At 30.5% G+C, this 17490-nt stretch overlaps 3 protein-coding genes across 8 annotated transcripts; 1 reads left to right on the top strand and 2 right to left on the bottom strand.

Annotated features, from left to right (window-relative positions):
* The first annotated feature begins 718 nt into the window (after positions 1–718).
* Positions 719–6710, top strand: LOC145190213 (uncharacterized). 2 transcript variants are annotated; one of them, XM_090090542.1, is made up of 4 exons: positions 719–996; positions 1109–1343; positions 3724–4280; positions 6434–6710. In XM_090090542.1, exons 1-4 carry the CDS (start codon positions 771–773, stop codon positions 6553–6555), a joined length of 1140 nt encoding a protein of 379 aa, XP_089946668.1. In that variant the 5' UTR covers positions 719–770; the 3' UTR covers positions 6556–6710. The 2 variants fall into 2 exon arrangements, with proteins under 2 accessions (XP_089946668.1, XP_089946669.1); XM_090090543.1 differs by having other exon boundaries at positions 768–996; positions 3719–4280.
* A 330-nt stretch (positions 6711–7040) lies between these two features.
* Positions 7041–11969, bottom strand: LOC145189745 (asparagine synthetase [glutamine-hydrolyzing]-like). Of its 3 annotated transcripts, none has more exons than XM_090090538.1 (3): positions 11807–11969; positions 8704–9008; positions 7041–8531 (listed from the first exon to the last, which is right to left on the bottom strand). In XM_090090538.1, exons 2-3 carry the CDS (start codon positions 8985–8987, stop codon positions 7157–7159), a joined length of 1659 nt encoding a protein of 552 aa, XP_089946664.1. In that variant the 5' UTR covers positions 8988–9008; positions 11807–11969; the 3' UTR covers positions 7041–7156. The 3 variants fall into 3 exon arrangements, with proteins under 3 accessions (XP_089946664.1, XP_089946665.1, XP_089946666.1); XM_090090539.1 differs by lacking the exon at positions 11807–11969 and adding an exon at positions 10730–11050; XM_090090540.1 differs by lacking the exon at positions 11807–11969 and adding an exon at positions 9165–9189.
* A 1334-nt stretch (positions 11970–13303) lies between these two features.
* Positions 13304–16191, bottom strand: LOC149887327 (uncharacterized). 3 transcript variants are annotated; one of them, XM_090089446.1, is made up of 3 exons: positions 15925–16191; positions 15355–15420; positions 13304–15244 (listed from the first exon to the last, which is right to left on the bottom strand). In XM_090089446.1, the coding sequence occupies exons 2-3, from the start codon at positions 15361–15363 to the stop codon at positions 13436–13438; spliced, it is 1818 nt and encodes a 605-aa protein (XP_089945572.1). In that variant the 5' UTR covers positions 15364–15420; positions 15925–16191; the 3' UTR covers positions 13304–13435. The 3 variants fall into 3 exon arrangements, with proteins under 3 accessions (XP_089945572.1, XP_089945570.1, XP_089945571.1); XM_090089444.1 differs by having other exon boundaries at positions 13304–15420; XM_090089445.1 differs by lacking the exon at positions 15925–16191 and having other exon boundaries at positions 15355–15458.
* Between the last annotated feature and the right edge of the window lie 1299 nt (positions 16192–17490).

The following is a 17490-nucleotide window of genomic DNA, read 5'->3' as shown; positions in this document are numbered from 1 at the left end:
TTCGCGCAGTAAAAAAAAATTGCTGAAACGATGCTTTTAATTGTTAATTCAAACTGGAAGTTCTTATTTCTCAAAACCATTTGATACAGTAAAATATTTTTATCACGAAATTTTAATACTAATATGTATAAAGAATAAAACAAAACAGGAAGCGAGATTCTTGTAAAAAGATTTACATCTGAAGAATCTAGCGATCGCTTCATAATACCAAAGTTACAAGATAGTGCTTGCACTTGGATTTGTTATAAATTTTTACGGGTCGAATCAATCAACGCATTTAAAGAGAAACGCTGAAAAACTGCATAAATCGCAGAGTCAAAGCTCACTTGAAAGAAAATGTAAAAAATTTAATCCACTATCTCAATCACCACATTTATATAGAATCGAAACTATTCGGGATTGGAACATTTGCTTGCAAAAGTCTTCTTTGGTTCTCATTTAACGATCTTTTAATAATTAATAATCAAATGCGTTTACTTTTTTTTTTGTAAAGTACTGCACATTTATCTTTTGTATTTCTTTAATTTGCTAAACACCACTTAAATATAATTTAAGTTTCTTTCTTTTTAAAAAATGTATTAACGAATGAAATTACATTTCAAGCAATTGATTAATCTAGATAGAGATGAGTTAAGGAAAGTTTATTAGATTAGTTTAGTAAGGACTAAAAATGCAAAGGTTAGGCGGATGTCATTGCATAACTGTTATTCAATGCAACAGCTTTACAACGCTGCTGCGTAGAATGACGTCTTAACGTTTAACTTTATAAAATGTCAAAATCTTCCCAAGTTGAGCTAACCAAGTTATCTCCAACTTTTTACCCTACCAAAAACTCATTCACAAGCTACCGTGTGAACAGCAAATACCAAGATGATTATAACAAATTTGGTAAAATTCCACGGCAGCGAAATAGAAGAAGTAAATACGATGTTTCCCGAATTATTGAAAAAATCACGCCAGTTAAAACTGAATTAAATATTTCAAACATTAGCAAAGGTAAAATTTTGATAAATTAAGATTATTACATTTAAAAAGTAATGATTATAATAATTTGTGTTTAATATTTAATTTTGAACAATTTTGAAATAATAAAGCCACTTATATACAGATACAAACCTTTCTCTGCGCCCGACAAAAGACCGCACCATTTTTACAGACGCCCAAATGCTTATATTGGAAACTGCCTATCAACGAAACAACCATCCTAATAATACAAAAAAAGAAATTATTGCCAAACTCTGTGGTTTAGAACTTGAAAGAGTAAAAGTATGGTATCAAAATCGAAGAGCTAAAGAGAAAAGAATGAAGGAGGATGAGTTGGCAGCTATAACACAAAATACAGAGTAATAGTTTCTTTAACTTTCCTTTCGATTTTTCGATGATTCCATTTATGAAAAATATGATTGCTTACTATTTATCAGGGATAGCTGCAATTCAAGTCTGAAAATGTTACTTAAAGGGCAGAAACTTTCACAAACCAATTAATAAACCTACATATACACTTATTTGATACGTGAAAGTTTAAAATAAACTTTTTTGCGTTTCTTTAATTAACCATTAGAGAAAAGCTTCCAACAATATTTTACGAATAATTTGTACTTCCTTATATGTTCATACTTCTATTTTACTCATACTGCCATTCACTACCATAGCTGATATAGTTGAGATTTTGCGACATTACATTTTCCTATTGTTAGCATTTAAGCCACTCTTGCGGTCGGCGTCTAATGCAGTATGGGTATTGCTTTCGTGAGGGTGGTTCAACGAGGCCTTTTTTTTTCTAGAACTTGATGAGAGGTTAACTTAGAAATACCATGTATATCTTGCTTGTGGTAAGAAAATTCGGATGAATAGTCTACTCGAATGAAATTAGCTTTATATTTCTTACACTTAATCAATTAACAAGAGTTATTATGCAGTTATCAGCAGTAATCATGGTGTTTTTGATACGAACTTTAAAGGGATGTTAGCTTTTTTTCTTTTACTGAAGCACAGGGATTCGCGGAATATTTTCAGTTCCGAAGCTATTTTTATAAAAAAAATTTCAATTATGAGAATGTAATCATATAATAATGTAATAATCTGCGCATCTGCATTCATTTACATTACTTTAGCTTATAAAATATAGCTAGATTCATTTTTATTTACGCATCCTTATCGATAATCTTTTTCACTGGGTATTTATTTCACTGGATACTTGTTTATGTACTTTATGATCTCTAGTAAACAGTTCAATTTGCTGTTTGATTAATAAGTCAACGTTGTGTTATTTGATTGATTAGTTAATGCCATAGAAAGCACAATTACTTTCTTTTCTTACTGCTTTGTGTGGCAAAAAATCAAAATTTCGTAACTTGTACTTTGTCGTGATTCAAGATGGTTCCCAATCTCCTAACAACTTTGTTTTACATATAATAAATTAAATCGTTTCTTATAACGCTCCCATTTTGTAAACAAACTTGGGAAAGATGGTTAAATCACTAAACTATTGTAAACTAAACCAATTATAACTTCTTAAAATTTGCCGACTTTAATATAACGCCTATTTTTAAAATTCTTTTTTTCTCTATTTACCTTTCTCTACTGCGATTTTTCTTTCATATACCTAAGGATGGGCGGAAATGCTCCGCTCTCCCGCATTGATTGCTTTGTGAAGCATTAGGGGAACAAGCTCCATTATTAAAAAAAAACATGCACAAGTTCTATCCTGACTCTGGCGTCTTAAAAATGTTAATTTTGATACCTGCGAAAAAGAATACGAAAAACTAGACCGGTATCATAAGCCGGTAAATTTTGAAGATGCTGAGTTGGAGGCGGTATTGGACCAAGATTCGCACTGAACTCAAGAGGAACTCGCTAAAATCCTAGGAGTGACAAGCCTCTGGTATGGTCCAAAAACATGGTAATTGGGTTCCGTATGAACTTAAGCCAAGGAACTTCGAACCCCGTTTTTTCACGTGTGAACACTGCTCCAAAGGCAAAACTGGAAGGGTTTTTTTACATCGAATTGTGACGGAAGATGAAAGTTTAATCCACTACGACAACCCAACGAGCAGAAATTTATGAGCTGGCCATGCATCAACTGAAAAGGCAAATACCGAATGCTTATGGCAAGAAGCTATTTGCAGTGCATCCAGTGGAATGTTATCAAAAACAATCGATACAATTTAGCCGAACGATAAAGTTCAAATGCTCCCAATAAGACAAGAAAAAGTGATGTTTCAGCACGACAACGCTCGCCCTTATGTTGCAAAAATTGTCAAGAACACTTTGGAGGCGCTTCAAAGGGGGATTTCTTACATCACCGGCCGTATTTACCAGATATTGTTTCTCGCCACTACCGCTTGTTGCGGTTGATGACTAATAGCATGGTCAAGTTTCATAAATGTAGTATTTACAAAATAAATACCTTTTTTTTTTTTTGAAAACTTCTCAAATGACCGTTCATCGATAATTTTAAGAAAGTTTTTTGTTAGTGAAGGTCATTAAATTTTAATAACATTTTTTTAGGAAAGTCATTAATATGTTTAATAAATTATTATTTGAACTTATTTAAGTTAAATAAAAGTGTAATTTCCTTTAAGTAGAATATCAAAGAGATAAAATGAGATAGATAAAGATAGTTAACGGTAGAAATTCGTCTTAAGTTTAGTTTATTTGCTTTTTATAGTCACAAACTTAAACTAAAGTAAGAGATTATTTTAAAAAACAATCTCAGTGTAGGTCCAACTCATCAAAGAGTGGAATGGGTGCTTTCAGCTTGATGGAAATCCAACAGAGGTTAAACATAGTTTGCGATTCAACAAATAGGAAAGAGGAACAAATTGTCAAGGAGCTTTTGAAAGAGTCGAGGATGCCAGCTCAGAAAAGAAAACTCGACAATCAATTAAACACGCCTAGAGAAACTGAAGAACTAAATGTAATCAAAGGTCTCCTAGCACAGACATCTTTAAAAGAAGTACCAACATCTTACACTCCACTTCCTTGTATTGACTCATTTTTTTCGAAAGCAGACACTATAACGGACGCCAAATATTCTTTTAATTGTAAACGAACAATTGAACAATTAAAGTTTATTCCAAAAATTAGATCGTCAGCTTTTCCGCGATTGTCACATTTTCAAGAAGATAAATATCTAACACAGGAGAACTTACAAATTAAAATGTCGAACAACTCTAGTCTAAAAACAACTTCTTGGAACGAAGAATTAAAGGGGTTTGGAAAAAATAGTTTTGAAGAAGAAAAGAAGAAAACTTGTCATAATTTTAGCAATAGAGAAGGTAAAATATATTTTTGTTACAGTTTTGTTCTAGAAAGTTCATATGAGGGCAAATTTTTTATGATACCGGTCTAATTTTTTGATGATAAAGTTGTCAAAACAAAAGATTTTTTTTTTTTTTAATTTTTTTTATTATTAATTAGAGTTTTTCTATTTATTCGCACTTTTTTTATTTGAGTGATACTTCCTTCTTTTCTATTGATAATTTATCAATTAATTACCAATTTTTTTACCAGTGAATAAATGGCCATAAAGTTTAATGATAATATTTATTATTTATTAATCATATAATGCTCCACTAAAAAAATTTTCATGAAATATTAAATTATTTTTGAAATAATTAATGCTAAATCTGATCTGGTGAAGTTTTGACTAAATAGGCAAGAAAAGCATCGCTTAGAGCGTTAAATAGCTGATTGTTTTAATGTATTATTTTTGTATTCATTTGTATTAAAATCGCAAATGGCAAGTTGCTGGTTTAAATAAACAAGGAAACGAATTTAATGTCGCTTTAGCAAAATAAGTCGGTGTTTCAGAAGGCTGCATTTTTAATAATAAAAAAGTTTATAGAAACTAAAACCGTTAAAGATTCTCCATGGTTTCCATGGTTGGCCTTCAAATTCTCCATGGTTGGCCTTCAAATTTTCCATGGTTGGCCTTCAAATTCTCATGGTTGGCCTTCAAATTCTCATGGTTGGCCTTCAAATTTTCCATGGTTGGCCTTCAAATTTAACTGAATAAAATACAAAATGTTTTTAGCACAGTCCGATCAAATCCTAGGATAAAGCATTCGTAATTCAGCCAGAGAATTCAATGATTCCTTAAAGAATGTTACAATTGGCTACAAAGATACTCTACAAAAGTTTAGTCGGCGACATTGCTTTATGGAAGAAGTCCATAAAGCAATGTAGCTGACTAAAGGATGGCGCCAAAGCTCTTACTGTGCATTGAAAAATGATTCAATAAAAAAGTTATTCCGTGGTGTGCTTGGTCGCCTGATTTAAATCCTTTTAAGCATGTATGGAGCTGAATTGACGGAAAACTCGCCAAATATAAAATAACTTCAATTGAAAATCTTAAACAACAGTTATCAAAGACTTGTTGGCTGATTCACCTAAAGAATATTGCATGAGATTGATTGAATCCATGCCTCGTCGCATTCAAATATGCGTAAAAGAAAAAGGAGGCTGTTTTAAAGATTAGCTTATTATTTTTGTACAAAAATTTTTTTGGGTTAATTATATTTGTTTAAATTTAGTGGCCAGTTTTTGTAAAACCAATTTAACAGTTATATCATTCTCTTTTATTTCTTATAAATAAAAGTTTGTATAATTCCATTACAAAATTTTTTGCAATTTTTGTTAATTAAATCTTAATAAAGATGACTTAAATAAAGATTTAAAAATTTTTTTGTTTTGGGAACTTTTCATCAAAAAACTAGACCGATACTATAAAAAATTTGCCCTCGTATAAACTTTCTGGACACACTGTATTTGCAAACGAAAATAATCCAATATATATTTTTTCCAATCAACTCAGAAACATTAATTTTTTATCAAAACGTAACTATTGTGTTTTAAACCAGGTTCTCCAACCTTTATTCTGAGGACCAAATTGAAATATTGTGTATTGAAAGCATTTCCAATTTAAAAATAATAACTTGTTGTTAGCAATTGCTATTCATAGTGCGGCCTATGTCCATTTATAATTAGTTTACGCATCATTTATTAGTTGATTAATGGATCGTCTTAAACCATACAAAACTGATCCAAAAAACTAAGTTTTGAGAAAACAATGGTTTTGCATATGGTTTTATTATATAAATATTACAACCGTTATGTTCAAGGAACCGAAAAACTCTCAATGATTGGTAAGTACACTTTGGTTAAAGATGATCCATTTACAGATTCATTTCGACTGACTGAGTAACATACAACTGGATGAGTAACATTTTTACGATTGACACAACAAAAGCCTATGTTTTTGATTTAGCTTTTTGGACAGGCTGTACGTATTTACTTGAAATAAGTTCTCTTACTGATTATTGTTTTTATCAGGTTTCTGTTACTGAAAGGTTACTCTTGCAAGATTTTAAATGGTCAACCTTACAAAAATAAGGTTTTTGAATACATTGGGTATTATTTATATATTTAGCTGAACTTAGCGATACTGATTCAGCTGCAGCCCCGTACATTGCTGAAAACCAGATGAGAAACGAACCGAGTGTTTATTTTAGTTCAACGTTACCAGAAAAACAAGCGTCAGATGATTGTTGACGAAAAAGCTAACTGCATTTTTTTTTTTCTTTAATATCCACTATAATAAATTTTTTAGCTTATTTAGACGTACATTTTTTTGTGTGCATTTCATATAAAGTAATCTATCATTTGTGTATTTTTTTTTAAAGCCAGGGTACGATATTTATTTACGAGTTATTTGACTTTTAAATTTTTTTTAACATCTGCTGCCAAAGTGAAAGAGGAATTTTGGCGAGCTTTAACTTACCCAGAAAGAATCTAAAAACAACTGAGATGTTGAGGAACAAAAGGAAAACCAGTCTGGACTTTAATTTTTTAGAGTCGAATAAGTCGTTCATCGTGAGAATAATCCTAACTCTACCCCAGAACGAATTTGTAAGGCAAAAACTTGGCGGGCTTTTTTGTTGATGAAACTAACCGAGTTAGACATCAACAAAAAAAATAAGCTTTGCTAGTGTAACTTATTCCAAACTTGTTAAAAATTGATATAAACACCACTGCTCTTTCTAAAATCTCGACTTGTCTTTTTAAGTTACGAATAACAATTTTTTTCCTGCAGTTTAAAAGAAAAGCATTTCTTTTTGCTTTAATTCAAATTTTAACAGATTTTTGTCTTTTATTATTTGTAATGTTGTAGGGTACGAGCTGACGGATCAGTTACATTAGCAATCCATTTAGGCATCCAAAAATATGGCGTCAAATGGTCTTGACCTGGAAATCGTGCCGCAAAGATTCTTCTATATAATAAAGCTTCGTTAGTTTTAGGTGTATTTTCAGCGTAAACATTTGGAGCGTTTTTAAACTCTATCTCACTTACTTGCGATTTGGCGTAATTCTCGAGCTTTGCATACCAGGGTTCTTCTTTCGTTGAGACGCCATCACTAAATGCTTCTTTAGGACGCCATAGTACTTCGTCAGGCAGTAAACCAGTCAGGTAGCCATCAAACGCCGAACGCAACAAGTATTTTTCTATGCCATTAAAAGGTTGTACCATTTCTTTAGGGAGCGATAAATAGTATGAAGTGAAATTTTTATCTAAAAATGGAACTCTCAATTCTAAACCATGTGCTGAAACTGCACGATCAGCGCGTAAATTATCATACAGATACAAATCCCGCAGCAAACGTTTTGATTCTTCATGTGCTTCATCTGGAGAAGGAGCTTTATGAAAATAGATATAGCCTTGAGTGAGCTCGTCGGAACCTTCCCCTGAAAAAACGACGACTGTGTCCGTATTTTTCCGAATATATTGGGCAAGTAAATACATAGGTATTGAGGCACGATTGGTGGTAATATCGTAACTTTCAAGGCAATAGTTAACCTTCTCAATAACACCAAATGCTTCTTCCGGAGTAAACAAAACTTCGTGATGTTCTGTTCCGAGCATATTTGCAACCTTTCTTGCAGCAATTAAATCAGGAGAATTCGGTAAACCTATCGAGAAAGTCTGCAACGGATAAGATATCCCTTCTTCACGACAAAGCTTCACAACAAGAGCAGCAACAAGACTAGAGTCTAAACCACCAGACAACAAGCATCCAATTCTTCGCTCTGACATTAGCCTTTTTTTTACAGACTCGACTAGAAGGTTCCTAATGTTTTCTTTTATGTTATCTGTTAAAACAACTGCTGTATCAAATAACGGTGGAATGTCGACGTCTGTAAAACGTTTTTCGACGAGCTTTTTAGCTTTCCCAGTATCATGGGAAATTTCATACGTGGCATATGTCGCAGGAGGAAAAGGCATAACCTTATCAGCATTTCCATTATTTAAGGTGAGCCCAATCAAGCCTTTAACTTCTGAGGACAATCCAAACTCTCCAGAACTGAGATGCAAAGTAAAAAGCGGGCGAACGCCAAACGGGTCACGAGCAATGTGAAATTGACCGGCTTTAGAATCAAAGAGAAAAATGGCATAATCACCATCTAGGCTTTGCACCGTTTTTTCTATTCCGAATTTATTGTACATATGAATTATAACTTCACCATCCATCCTAAATAGGGAAGTTCACTGTCATGAAATAGCATGGCATTTATTATGAGAATAATGCAGTTTTGATAAGTTGTTAAAAAAAGGAATGGTAAAAAAAAAGTTGTTAAATATACTTCTATTAGACAAAACCAGAAAAAACGTTTTATATTAAACTTTAGTAAAACGACATTTACCCGGAAGAAAGTTTGAATCCGTATTTATCCACCAACTTCTTATAGTTAAAAATCTCTCCGTTATACATAAGATGTAGATGTGGCAATTCATACAAACGCATCGGTTGCTGACCAGTCAAATCATCCATAATAGATAAACGATGAAACGCAAGGTAACTGTGTTGGAAATGTGGAAGAGATTCTATGCGGAAAAAATCCGGACCTCGGTGAGCTAACTCTAACGCATGGTGAAGCTCAGAGCATACGCTGTGGTCGTAACCGAACAAACCCCAGATGCCGCACATTTTTTCAAGTTAAGAATCTAACTATAAATAACAAATATGATTTAAGAAACTAATTAGAAAAAGAAAAAACAGTAAACTTTTATTTCGTATTGCCGAACTTTGTGAATAGCTTGCTTTACTTAAAGTTGATCTTAAAAGCTTTCGGTTTTGATGGTAAAGAAAGACCTTTTAACTTACTAGCAAAATTGTGAAAGAAACCTAGATTACAAATTGTAATAAAAACTATTTTCATTTTAACTAGTTAATGTGATGCAACCCACTGTGTCTATAGTGACAGCTTACAGTATATCAAACAACGTCGGGTTGAAAGTTATTAGTTAAACAATGATTGACTCAGCTTTCATCCATTAATTAAAATAAAATAAAAAAAGTCTAAATTCAAAGCAAAATTTAATTTCTTTAAAACATTTTAATGGATTTAAAGGGATTAAGGTGTAGTTTCTGTTGCATTTTTAGTGAAAATTCCATATAAATTATTTTAGTTAACTAAAAAATTATAGTTAACTAAAAAATTAAAGTTAAATAAAAAATTATAGTTAAATAAAAAATTATAGTTAACTAAAAAATTATAGTTAAATAAAAAATTATAGTTAAATAAAAAATTATAGTTAAATAAAAAATTATAGTTAAATAAAAAATTATAGTTAAATAAAAAATTATAGTTAAATAAAAAATTATAGCCATGGCTGTCAGAAGAAAGTCATTTAAAAAATCAAAAAAATATTTTATATATCGTTATTTCATATTGAATAGCATATAGGTTGCCTTTTAAGCTTTTTATAAATAAAAAAAAATTTCCTTTACATACTATTATGATAAAAGCAATTTGAACTGACTTTTTCAAAATAAGAATTTAAAATGTAAATTTAGAATAAATTTTTTTGAAAACTTATCAATAAAACTTTTTAAATAGTCAAAATTAAGCTGACTACTGATAAGAATATTAATTTAATCCACATCAAATGTTCATAAAACTTTTTTAAAATAATAGAACCATATAAGAAATTATACATAAAACTATAAAACCTCTCATTAAATAAACCATTTGCCAAGTAGTTTTATACTCAATATTTCTTCATTAGTTAAATTCAAACAGTTTTTTTAGAACACACATAACATAAATATAAACTTATTTTAAACAAAAGGACTTGTTAATCACATATACAAATACTTATTGCAAAATTTTAAATTTGTATTTCACAATGGACAAAGTTTAATTTTTAGCACACCCAGTTATTTGAAATGATAGAATTTTAACTCTACTTATATCAACACACATATTTTCAAAACTAAGTCCTAAATTAATGTCCTGCGTTTTAACTTAAACTTCACTTTTCTTTCTTTTATTTTGTCTCAACTGTGTGGAAGTTGGGGTTATTCACAACATATTTTCATCAAAAACATGTTTCTTAACTACACACAGTTATACACAGTTAAAAATATATTTCTCAACTACACATAAAAATACACAATCAAAATGCTTTATATTGTTTTAAATACTTAATTGGATTAAAAAAGCAAACAAAGATTATCTCTGAAAGTTTTAAAGGGTAAATTTCATATTTATACATACATACATACATACATACATACATACATACATACATACATACATACATACATACATACATACATACATACATACATACATACATACATACATACATACATACATACATACATACATACATACATATACACACATATACACATACAAAAAATAAATGAACATATTTATATACTTTAGCTGCCATCTTCACAGCACATTTTTTTGTTTTTATGTTCTGCATCCAGCTGTATCTAGCTATTTCTCATTTGTTATCCTCTTTCAGTTGTGTTAAAATTTTTAGCACAACTGAAAGAGAATAACTAAACAAATGAGAAATAGCTAAATATAGAGCATTAAAAAAAACAAAAAACAAATTAATATCTTTAAAATAGCATCTAAATCTTTGTGTAAATCTTCAATAAAAGTAATATAACAAAGTAACAATATTCGCCATAATTGAACATTTAAACTACTTTTATATACCACGTTACATTTTTAGTACACGTGTTTGATTAAGTGTACATCAAATTGTTAAAGACAATAAAATATTCCGGGTTTTAAAATACTATACAAGTTTTAGTTGTTGTTTTGAAAGTAAAAGTGAAACTACACGCGGTAATTAAGTATGCGTCACCGGAAAAGTTACTTCCTCTTGGAACAGCCGGCAACGCTGTTGCTTTTTAAAAAAAGTAATCAGTAAATGAATTACTATATTATAGGCACTAATCAGACCGATTACTAAAATTAGTTCGAAAAGTACCGTTGCGTAATAGTGACGGATCAATTACAACGGTTATTAAACATTTCTAGGATTGACAGGGAGTTAAAAATATTTTTTGCAATTACGCAAACAACAAATATTGTAACAACTAATAAAGGTTTTTTGTAACTATGATGAAAAATTTTTTTTTCTATTGTTAAAAAAAGGTTTAACAATTCTTAAAGTTTAACATTTTAATTTTTCCGTTGCAAACTATTTTTATAACAATCTGAATTTTCTTTGGAGTTAATCAGGGATCAACGCTGTAAAGTTTGCGTTTGCAGGGTTAATCTAGTAAACGCAAAATTTATAAAATCCAAATTTTCCCCATAAAATTCATTACTTTTCATGTAAAGTACGAAGGAAAAAAGTCATGCAATGCTTAAGAGGCAAAAAGGTTTTTAAAGAAATTGTGGTTTTTTTCAAGATTTTCATAAAACCAAAAAATACCATATTCTCAGAAAAAAACCAAAAAGAAAAAAAAAAAAATCGTATTTTCAAGACTCTTACCAAGGCTTCACGTAAATTAAAATAAAAACTTCCTCGCGGTTCATAGAATCGTCATCAAAATGTATGTGAAAGGAGAATATAGAAAGACGTGTTTTTGTATAATTGAGTGAGATTTGCGTTGAATTCTTGCACAAACAGAAGTATCGAGTCAGACAGTTTCAACCACTGATCTCTATAATAACTGGATAGCGCATCTCTAATATCAAAATTGACGCCAAAATCGCCATATTGGAAAGCCCCAGAACAATGAAATCTGATATGTGCGATAAAGCGATAAAGCGATAAGCCGAAAAACAGAACTTAAAGCTTACGGGATTAAAATTTTTGGGGCTTTCCAATATGGCGATTTTGGCGTCAAAAAATAAGAAGTTTTGCACGGAGTTGCGCTATCCAGTTATTATAGAGATCAGTGGTTTCAACACGAATATTTTAATTGCTACGTTTAATGAAACTCATTGTAACAACTCTGAAGTTTTTTGCGTGTCCAATTAAATTTATTTTAAAAACTGCGATAGTTTCTAATTATGGGTAGTTACATAATACGTAAAATTTAGGTGTATTGTGTAAGTACCCATAATTACAAACATAATTACTTAATTCTATAATTATAAATAACGACACCGTTAAGTTTTGTTACTTCAAGCTTAATTAGTTAATATTATCTACGCACGTTAATGCTTGAAACGACCAAGCTTTCACAGTCGCAGCGATCAGTTTTAAAATATGATGTAGAAAGCAACGATAACGAACACAATTGTAATCTTTATTATATTCGCATGCTAAATATTCTTATTTAGTAACAATATTTAGTACGCGAATATAATAAAGACTTAAAGATAAAGTTGATATAATCAGTAAACTTCATGAAAAACTACTTCTTTAAAAGTCTTTTTTATAAAATCTTTTGAAATTCTACCAAAATAAATTTATTAAAAATTACTTTAAAATACCTAAATTAGAATAAACTGATTCTTTACTTCATAGCTGTTCGGTTTCCGACTTACGGGCTGCGGACCTTGTTATTTGGAGATCTACGGTTAAATGCTGCATAAGATTATTAGAAATATTAGAAAAGGCAGTTTCTTTGAAATATATCATTTGGAATTATGGAAAATTATAGCCATAACGTATATATGATGTAGAAACGCAGAGTCTAAACGTGCATTATCATATGAAGACATAAAGCATAAATCGAAAATTGGCTGCCAACATTCAGCTGTTGATTGGAATCAATTTTGCCGAAACGTGTGTGTTTTATATTTCATTAATCATCCGGAACCAATAGGAAGACCAGGATTTGTTGTTGAGATTGAATCCCTGTTTTCAAAAAGGAAAAAATCAAATCTGAAGCATGGAAGTGGTTTTCGAATTATAGAATTAAAACTCATCATGCTGAAAAAAAGAGCGGATTTTAGGGTTTTGGTTTTTATCTTTCTTCAAGTTAAAGTTAGAGTACTTTGCGTTGCACAGTGGAGTATTAGTATGACAAAACCGCTCAAAAATATTTTATGGATTTTTTTTCGCTTTATTAGTTTAAAAGACAGAGTTTTATTAAAATTAAATGTTTAATTAAAAAAATAAAATTTTTTAAAGAGTAATTTATTATTAATAAAAAGACATATTCGCTTATCAAAGCTTCATGCTGAGATCATCATATTGACTGCTTCTTTGGAAAAAGGCAATGTTTTTTTTGTGCCGTTTTAATCTAGAACTACTTATGTATGGGTCTGAACTCAATAGCAGCCTATTTAATACGTCTGTATTGCAGTCAATACGAGAAAACTTTCGACTAAAATTTTGTCTGTACTGCCGAAAGTGTTTGTTTCGGGCTTCAGCTGCCTCCTCGGATAACTGGCCGATAGGGAGGATTGCATGAGTTATTACTTCGGCACCATACATCAAAACTTTATGCATGGTTGGAGACATGGGATACCAACCATACAGATTGATATACAGTTTAGCAGTTTCATGAGCAAAAGCGTCGAATTTAACAGCATCAATTTTATATCCACTTGAAATGACTTCAAGAATAACGTGTAAACCTTTTATCAAATCCAAGTTAACACCAGTTATTTGTGAAGATAATTCCGGGTTTGAAAAAAATCTTCTTGACGTATTGCCGTCATTCGTATTTCCAAACCCTGCTTTAGGTATATCTACTTGAAGCCCTAATTCTTCTTTGAAGGATGTTTGTATTTTCTTCTTTGCTTCTTTGACAATTTTTTTTTCCTCGTCTGATCGAGCTTGCCACTTTTGTAAAGGTATTTTATAAGCTAAATGAAGAAGCGATTCAAAAAAGCGGATCCTTGCATGAAGAATTGAGAGTCCAAATGAGATGGTTTCCGTATTGATTGGCTCTTTTTTAATCAATTTATTAAAATCTTTCGATGTTTGTCCACAAATGTAGCACCTCATAGTTGATGTAGTATCAGTTGCTGCGTTGCACACTTTACCATCTACCATTGTAAAAAGCAAGGTATGCTTTATTTTTCCAATTTCATTGGGCAACCTTGTTTCCCTGAGATTCCTTATTTGGTTTTTTACGTACTCTATCTCGTCCATTGTTATGTCTTTAGATTCACTAATGAAACGTATTCGAATGAGCCTGCAGAATCTTGGAGATGAGGTGACTGGGTTTTGCCATATAATTTTTTCCTGTTGGCCATCAATTTTAACAATCATTCTCAGAGGTACTAAAGAACTTTGAAAAATATTTGCATCACTGTCGGTGTTGTTTTGAAATTTTTGCTTAAATTTTGCTTGTTGCGATCCATCACAGCCCCAATTTGATATTAAAACCATATTTTTCTTTTCTTCAATTGAACACTTTTCTACAACCTCTGAGACATATTTATATAAGCGTAATGTAGTGTGGTCAAGTAATGCTTGTAGTTGAATTTCAGCTGTTGTTTCGGTTACTTGTATTGATTCCTTATTAGGGTAACATTCTTTTTTGGCTTGTTGTATTATTGAGTAACAGGGGTAGACATTTTTGTTTCTACTTTGAATAAGTTCCCACTGTTTTCTGGTAAAATCGCCTTCTACAAACAGTGCCAGTGCCTCTTGAGGTGTTAATTTATTGACAGTTACTTTTTTAAAAGCAGAGTTAAATGCTTTTCGGTATTTCTTTGCTCTGGTAGGCGTGGCAGTAATTTCTTTAATAAATTTTGAAACATCAGTATTTCCTGATGTGTGCTGGCTCATTCTGGCTGCATACGTCAACTCATCAACGGAGACCTGTTTGCGCAAATCCATAGTTTTTCGACGCTTGCTGCAATCACTTAGTTCTAAAAATGATTTTGATAGTCGTCCAGGTTTCTGTCGAATGTTTATTGACCAATAAGGTAGCTCGACGTTTGATTTGAGCCATTGTTTATTGTTTTTTATAAAACTTTCTTGTTTATAACTTGCAGCTATCCATCTTTTCTTGAAATCGCTCTTAAAGAATTTTAAAATTCTTGTTATGGTACTTTTTTGATCTATTGGATATTCCATAACTGTTATAAGGTGTTCTTCTAACAACGAAAACTTTTCATCAAATTTTTTACCTTTACCATCTTTCATTATTTCATATAACTCTCTTCTAGCGAACAACTTTTTGACTTCTGTCGAATCTACATGATAAATAATAAAATCAGTAAATACATAGTGGTGTGACCTTAACGAACGACAATTAAAAAAATTTTTTTTTTTTTTGAGATTTTATAGTTTGATAGTTTAATATATTAGATACAATTTAAGATTTACGTAGTTTGGTTAAGTTTGTACAAAAATATTTAAAAATTAGACAACAAGAATTTATTTTATAGTTATTTCAAGACTTTTTACGAGATTGTGTATATTACGAAATGGTTTACACACTATTTTTGAAGCGTTGATATAAAAAGTGGCGGACGTTGGCGGATAATTTTACAAAAGTATCTGGTTGTTTACAGCCTATAGTTATTGCTCGTAAAAAAATTATAACTCGACAAGACCATACTTGATAACAAAAACATTATTATATTATAATTTTATATGAAAATTAAAACTCAAATAGTCCATCATAAAAACGCTTTATATTTTGCACAATAACTACAGAAATTTAATGTAATTTTATTTCAAAATATAGGTCATACCTTTCTCTGCCATAATTAGCCGTTTATTTTTTCAAAACTGAACAATATTATAATAATAGCTGCAATAGCAAATGTCACAAACTTTTGAATTTTTTTTTCCCACGAAATTTCAAATAACAACGCCACGTTCTGAACAAAAATACGACAAAAGGAAAAATCGAGAAGAATTTTCTGTTACATAATCTAATGAAGCAATTATCTAGCTTGAAAATAATAAAATTAATAAGACTTTTATGCGAACTTGATTTTTTGACTATTGAGCGGTTTTGTCATACAAATACTCCACTGTGCGTTGGTTGAAAAAAAAAAAAAAGAAAACCAATTTTCTTTATTTTACTCAATTTTTCATAACCTGCAATAAAAAAAAGGGGGTGGGGATGCGAAAGTGCACTAGCGCCCAATACTATACATTTGGTTTCATGTCCTATTAATAGCAATAGCAAATAAAACGAGTGAAAATTCACCATATTTTTAATTACATAATTGCATCATCATGGATATAATACTAGATAAATGATGTCAAAAAAAAAGGAAATTGCGTATTTTCTCGGAAAAAACCAGTGTTTTACTATTTGTCTTGATGTCTTCAACTTACTCTGCGTTTCTAGTTGTATACTTACAAATGTATAAAAAAGTTAATCAAAATGGCGCGGCATTAATATAAACGGAAATAGTTTATATTTAAACCTTATGAAAATAAAGTTGCTTTAAATTATATATTTTGCGTAATGTTCTTCAATGAATTTGAAGAATTTTACGCAGAATATGTTTTGTTAAGTTTGACCTCTAAAATAAATACACTCATAGCTACACTAAAGTATACATTAATACCAAAGCGACACTAAATTAAAATTTTCAATGAAAAACAACTGTAAACTACAATAATGCTTAATTGCTACAAGAGTAAACCTTTTACACAAGGCTAGTTCCAAGTCGACCCATGAATCTTGGCACCCTGAAACTTTTTGTCTAATTTTCATCTATGTACATTTATGTACAATTGAAACCCATATTCTTGCCTACAACAGTACTAATTTGTAAAAATATTCTTTAAATATTTTAAAGAAAAATAATGACGATTTTAACACTGCAATTTTTTGCTAAGCATTTGGTAAAGTTTGACCAATGCGAACGCTCGGTAAAGCAGCCGTACAGTCGGCGCATCATAGAAAATAGTAAAAAAAATGAATAAAATGTTTACTTACTGCTACAAAATATTTTATATATAGATAGCATATATTAAACTGAAATAGATTTACATTTAATTCATATGCTTAATTTTGAAAATCAGTAATATTATCAATTGACACAAGGATAAATCGACATCATAATTTAACAAATATAAGTGTATTATGACATAAGTATATTATATACAAAGTATATTATGACATAATATATTATCTATATAATAAAGTATATTATTTAACTTTCGCCTATTATACAGTTCCAAGAAATTTCCTTATTCACTATATGTGTGGTATCTTGTTAAGTAATATATTTTATTTTATTCGAAACATAATTATTTTAAGGAAATATAGTTGTTAAAGATGATCTACAAAAGCAAAA

Source organism: Hydra viridissima, unplaced genomic scaffold, assembly GCF_058129835.1.
Source record: "Hydra viridissima isolate aposymbiotic clone 2 unplaced genomic scaffold, HvirCarnegie_v1 scaffold_6, whole genome shotgun sequence".
Lineage (NCBI taxonomy): Eukaryota > Metazoa > Cnidaria > Hydrozoa > Anthoathecata > Hydridae > Hydra > Hydra viridissima.
The sequence above is the reverse complement of the archived record's forward strand: the minus strand, read 5'-3'. Positions and strand labels throughout refer to the sequence as shown.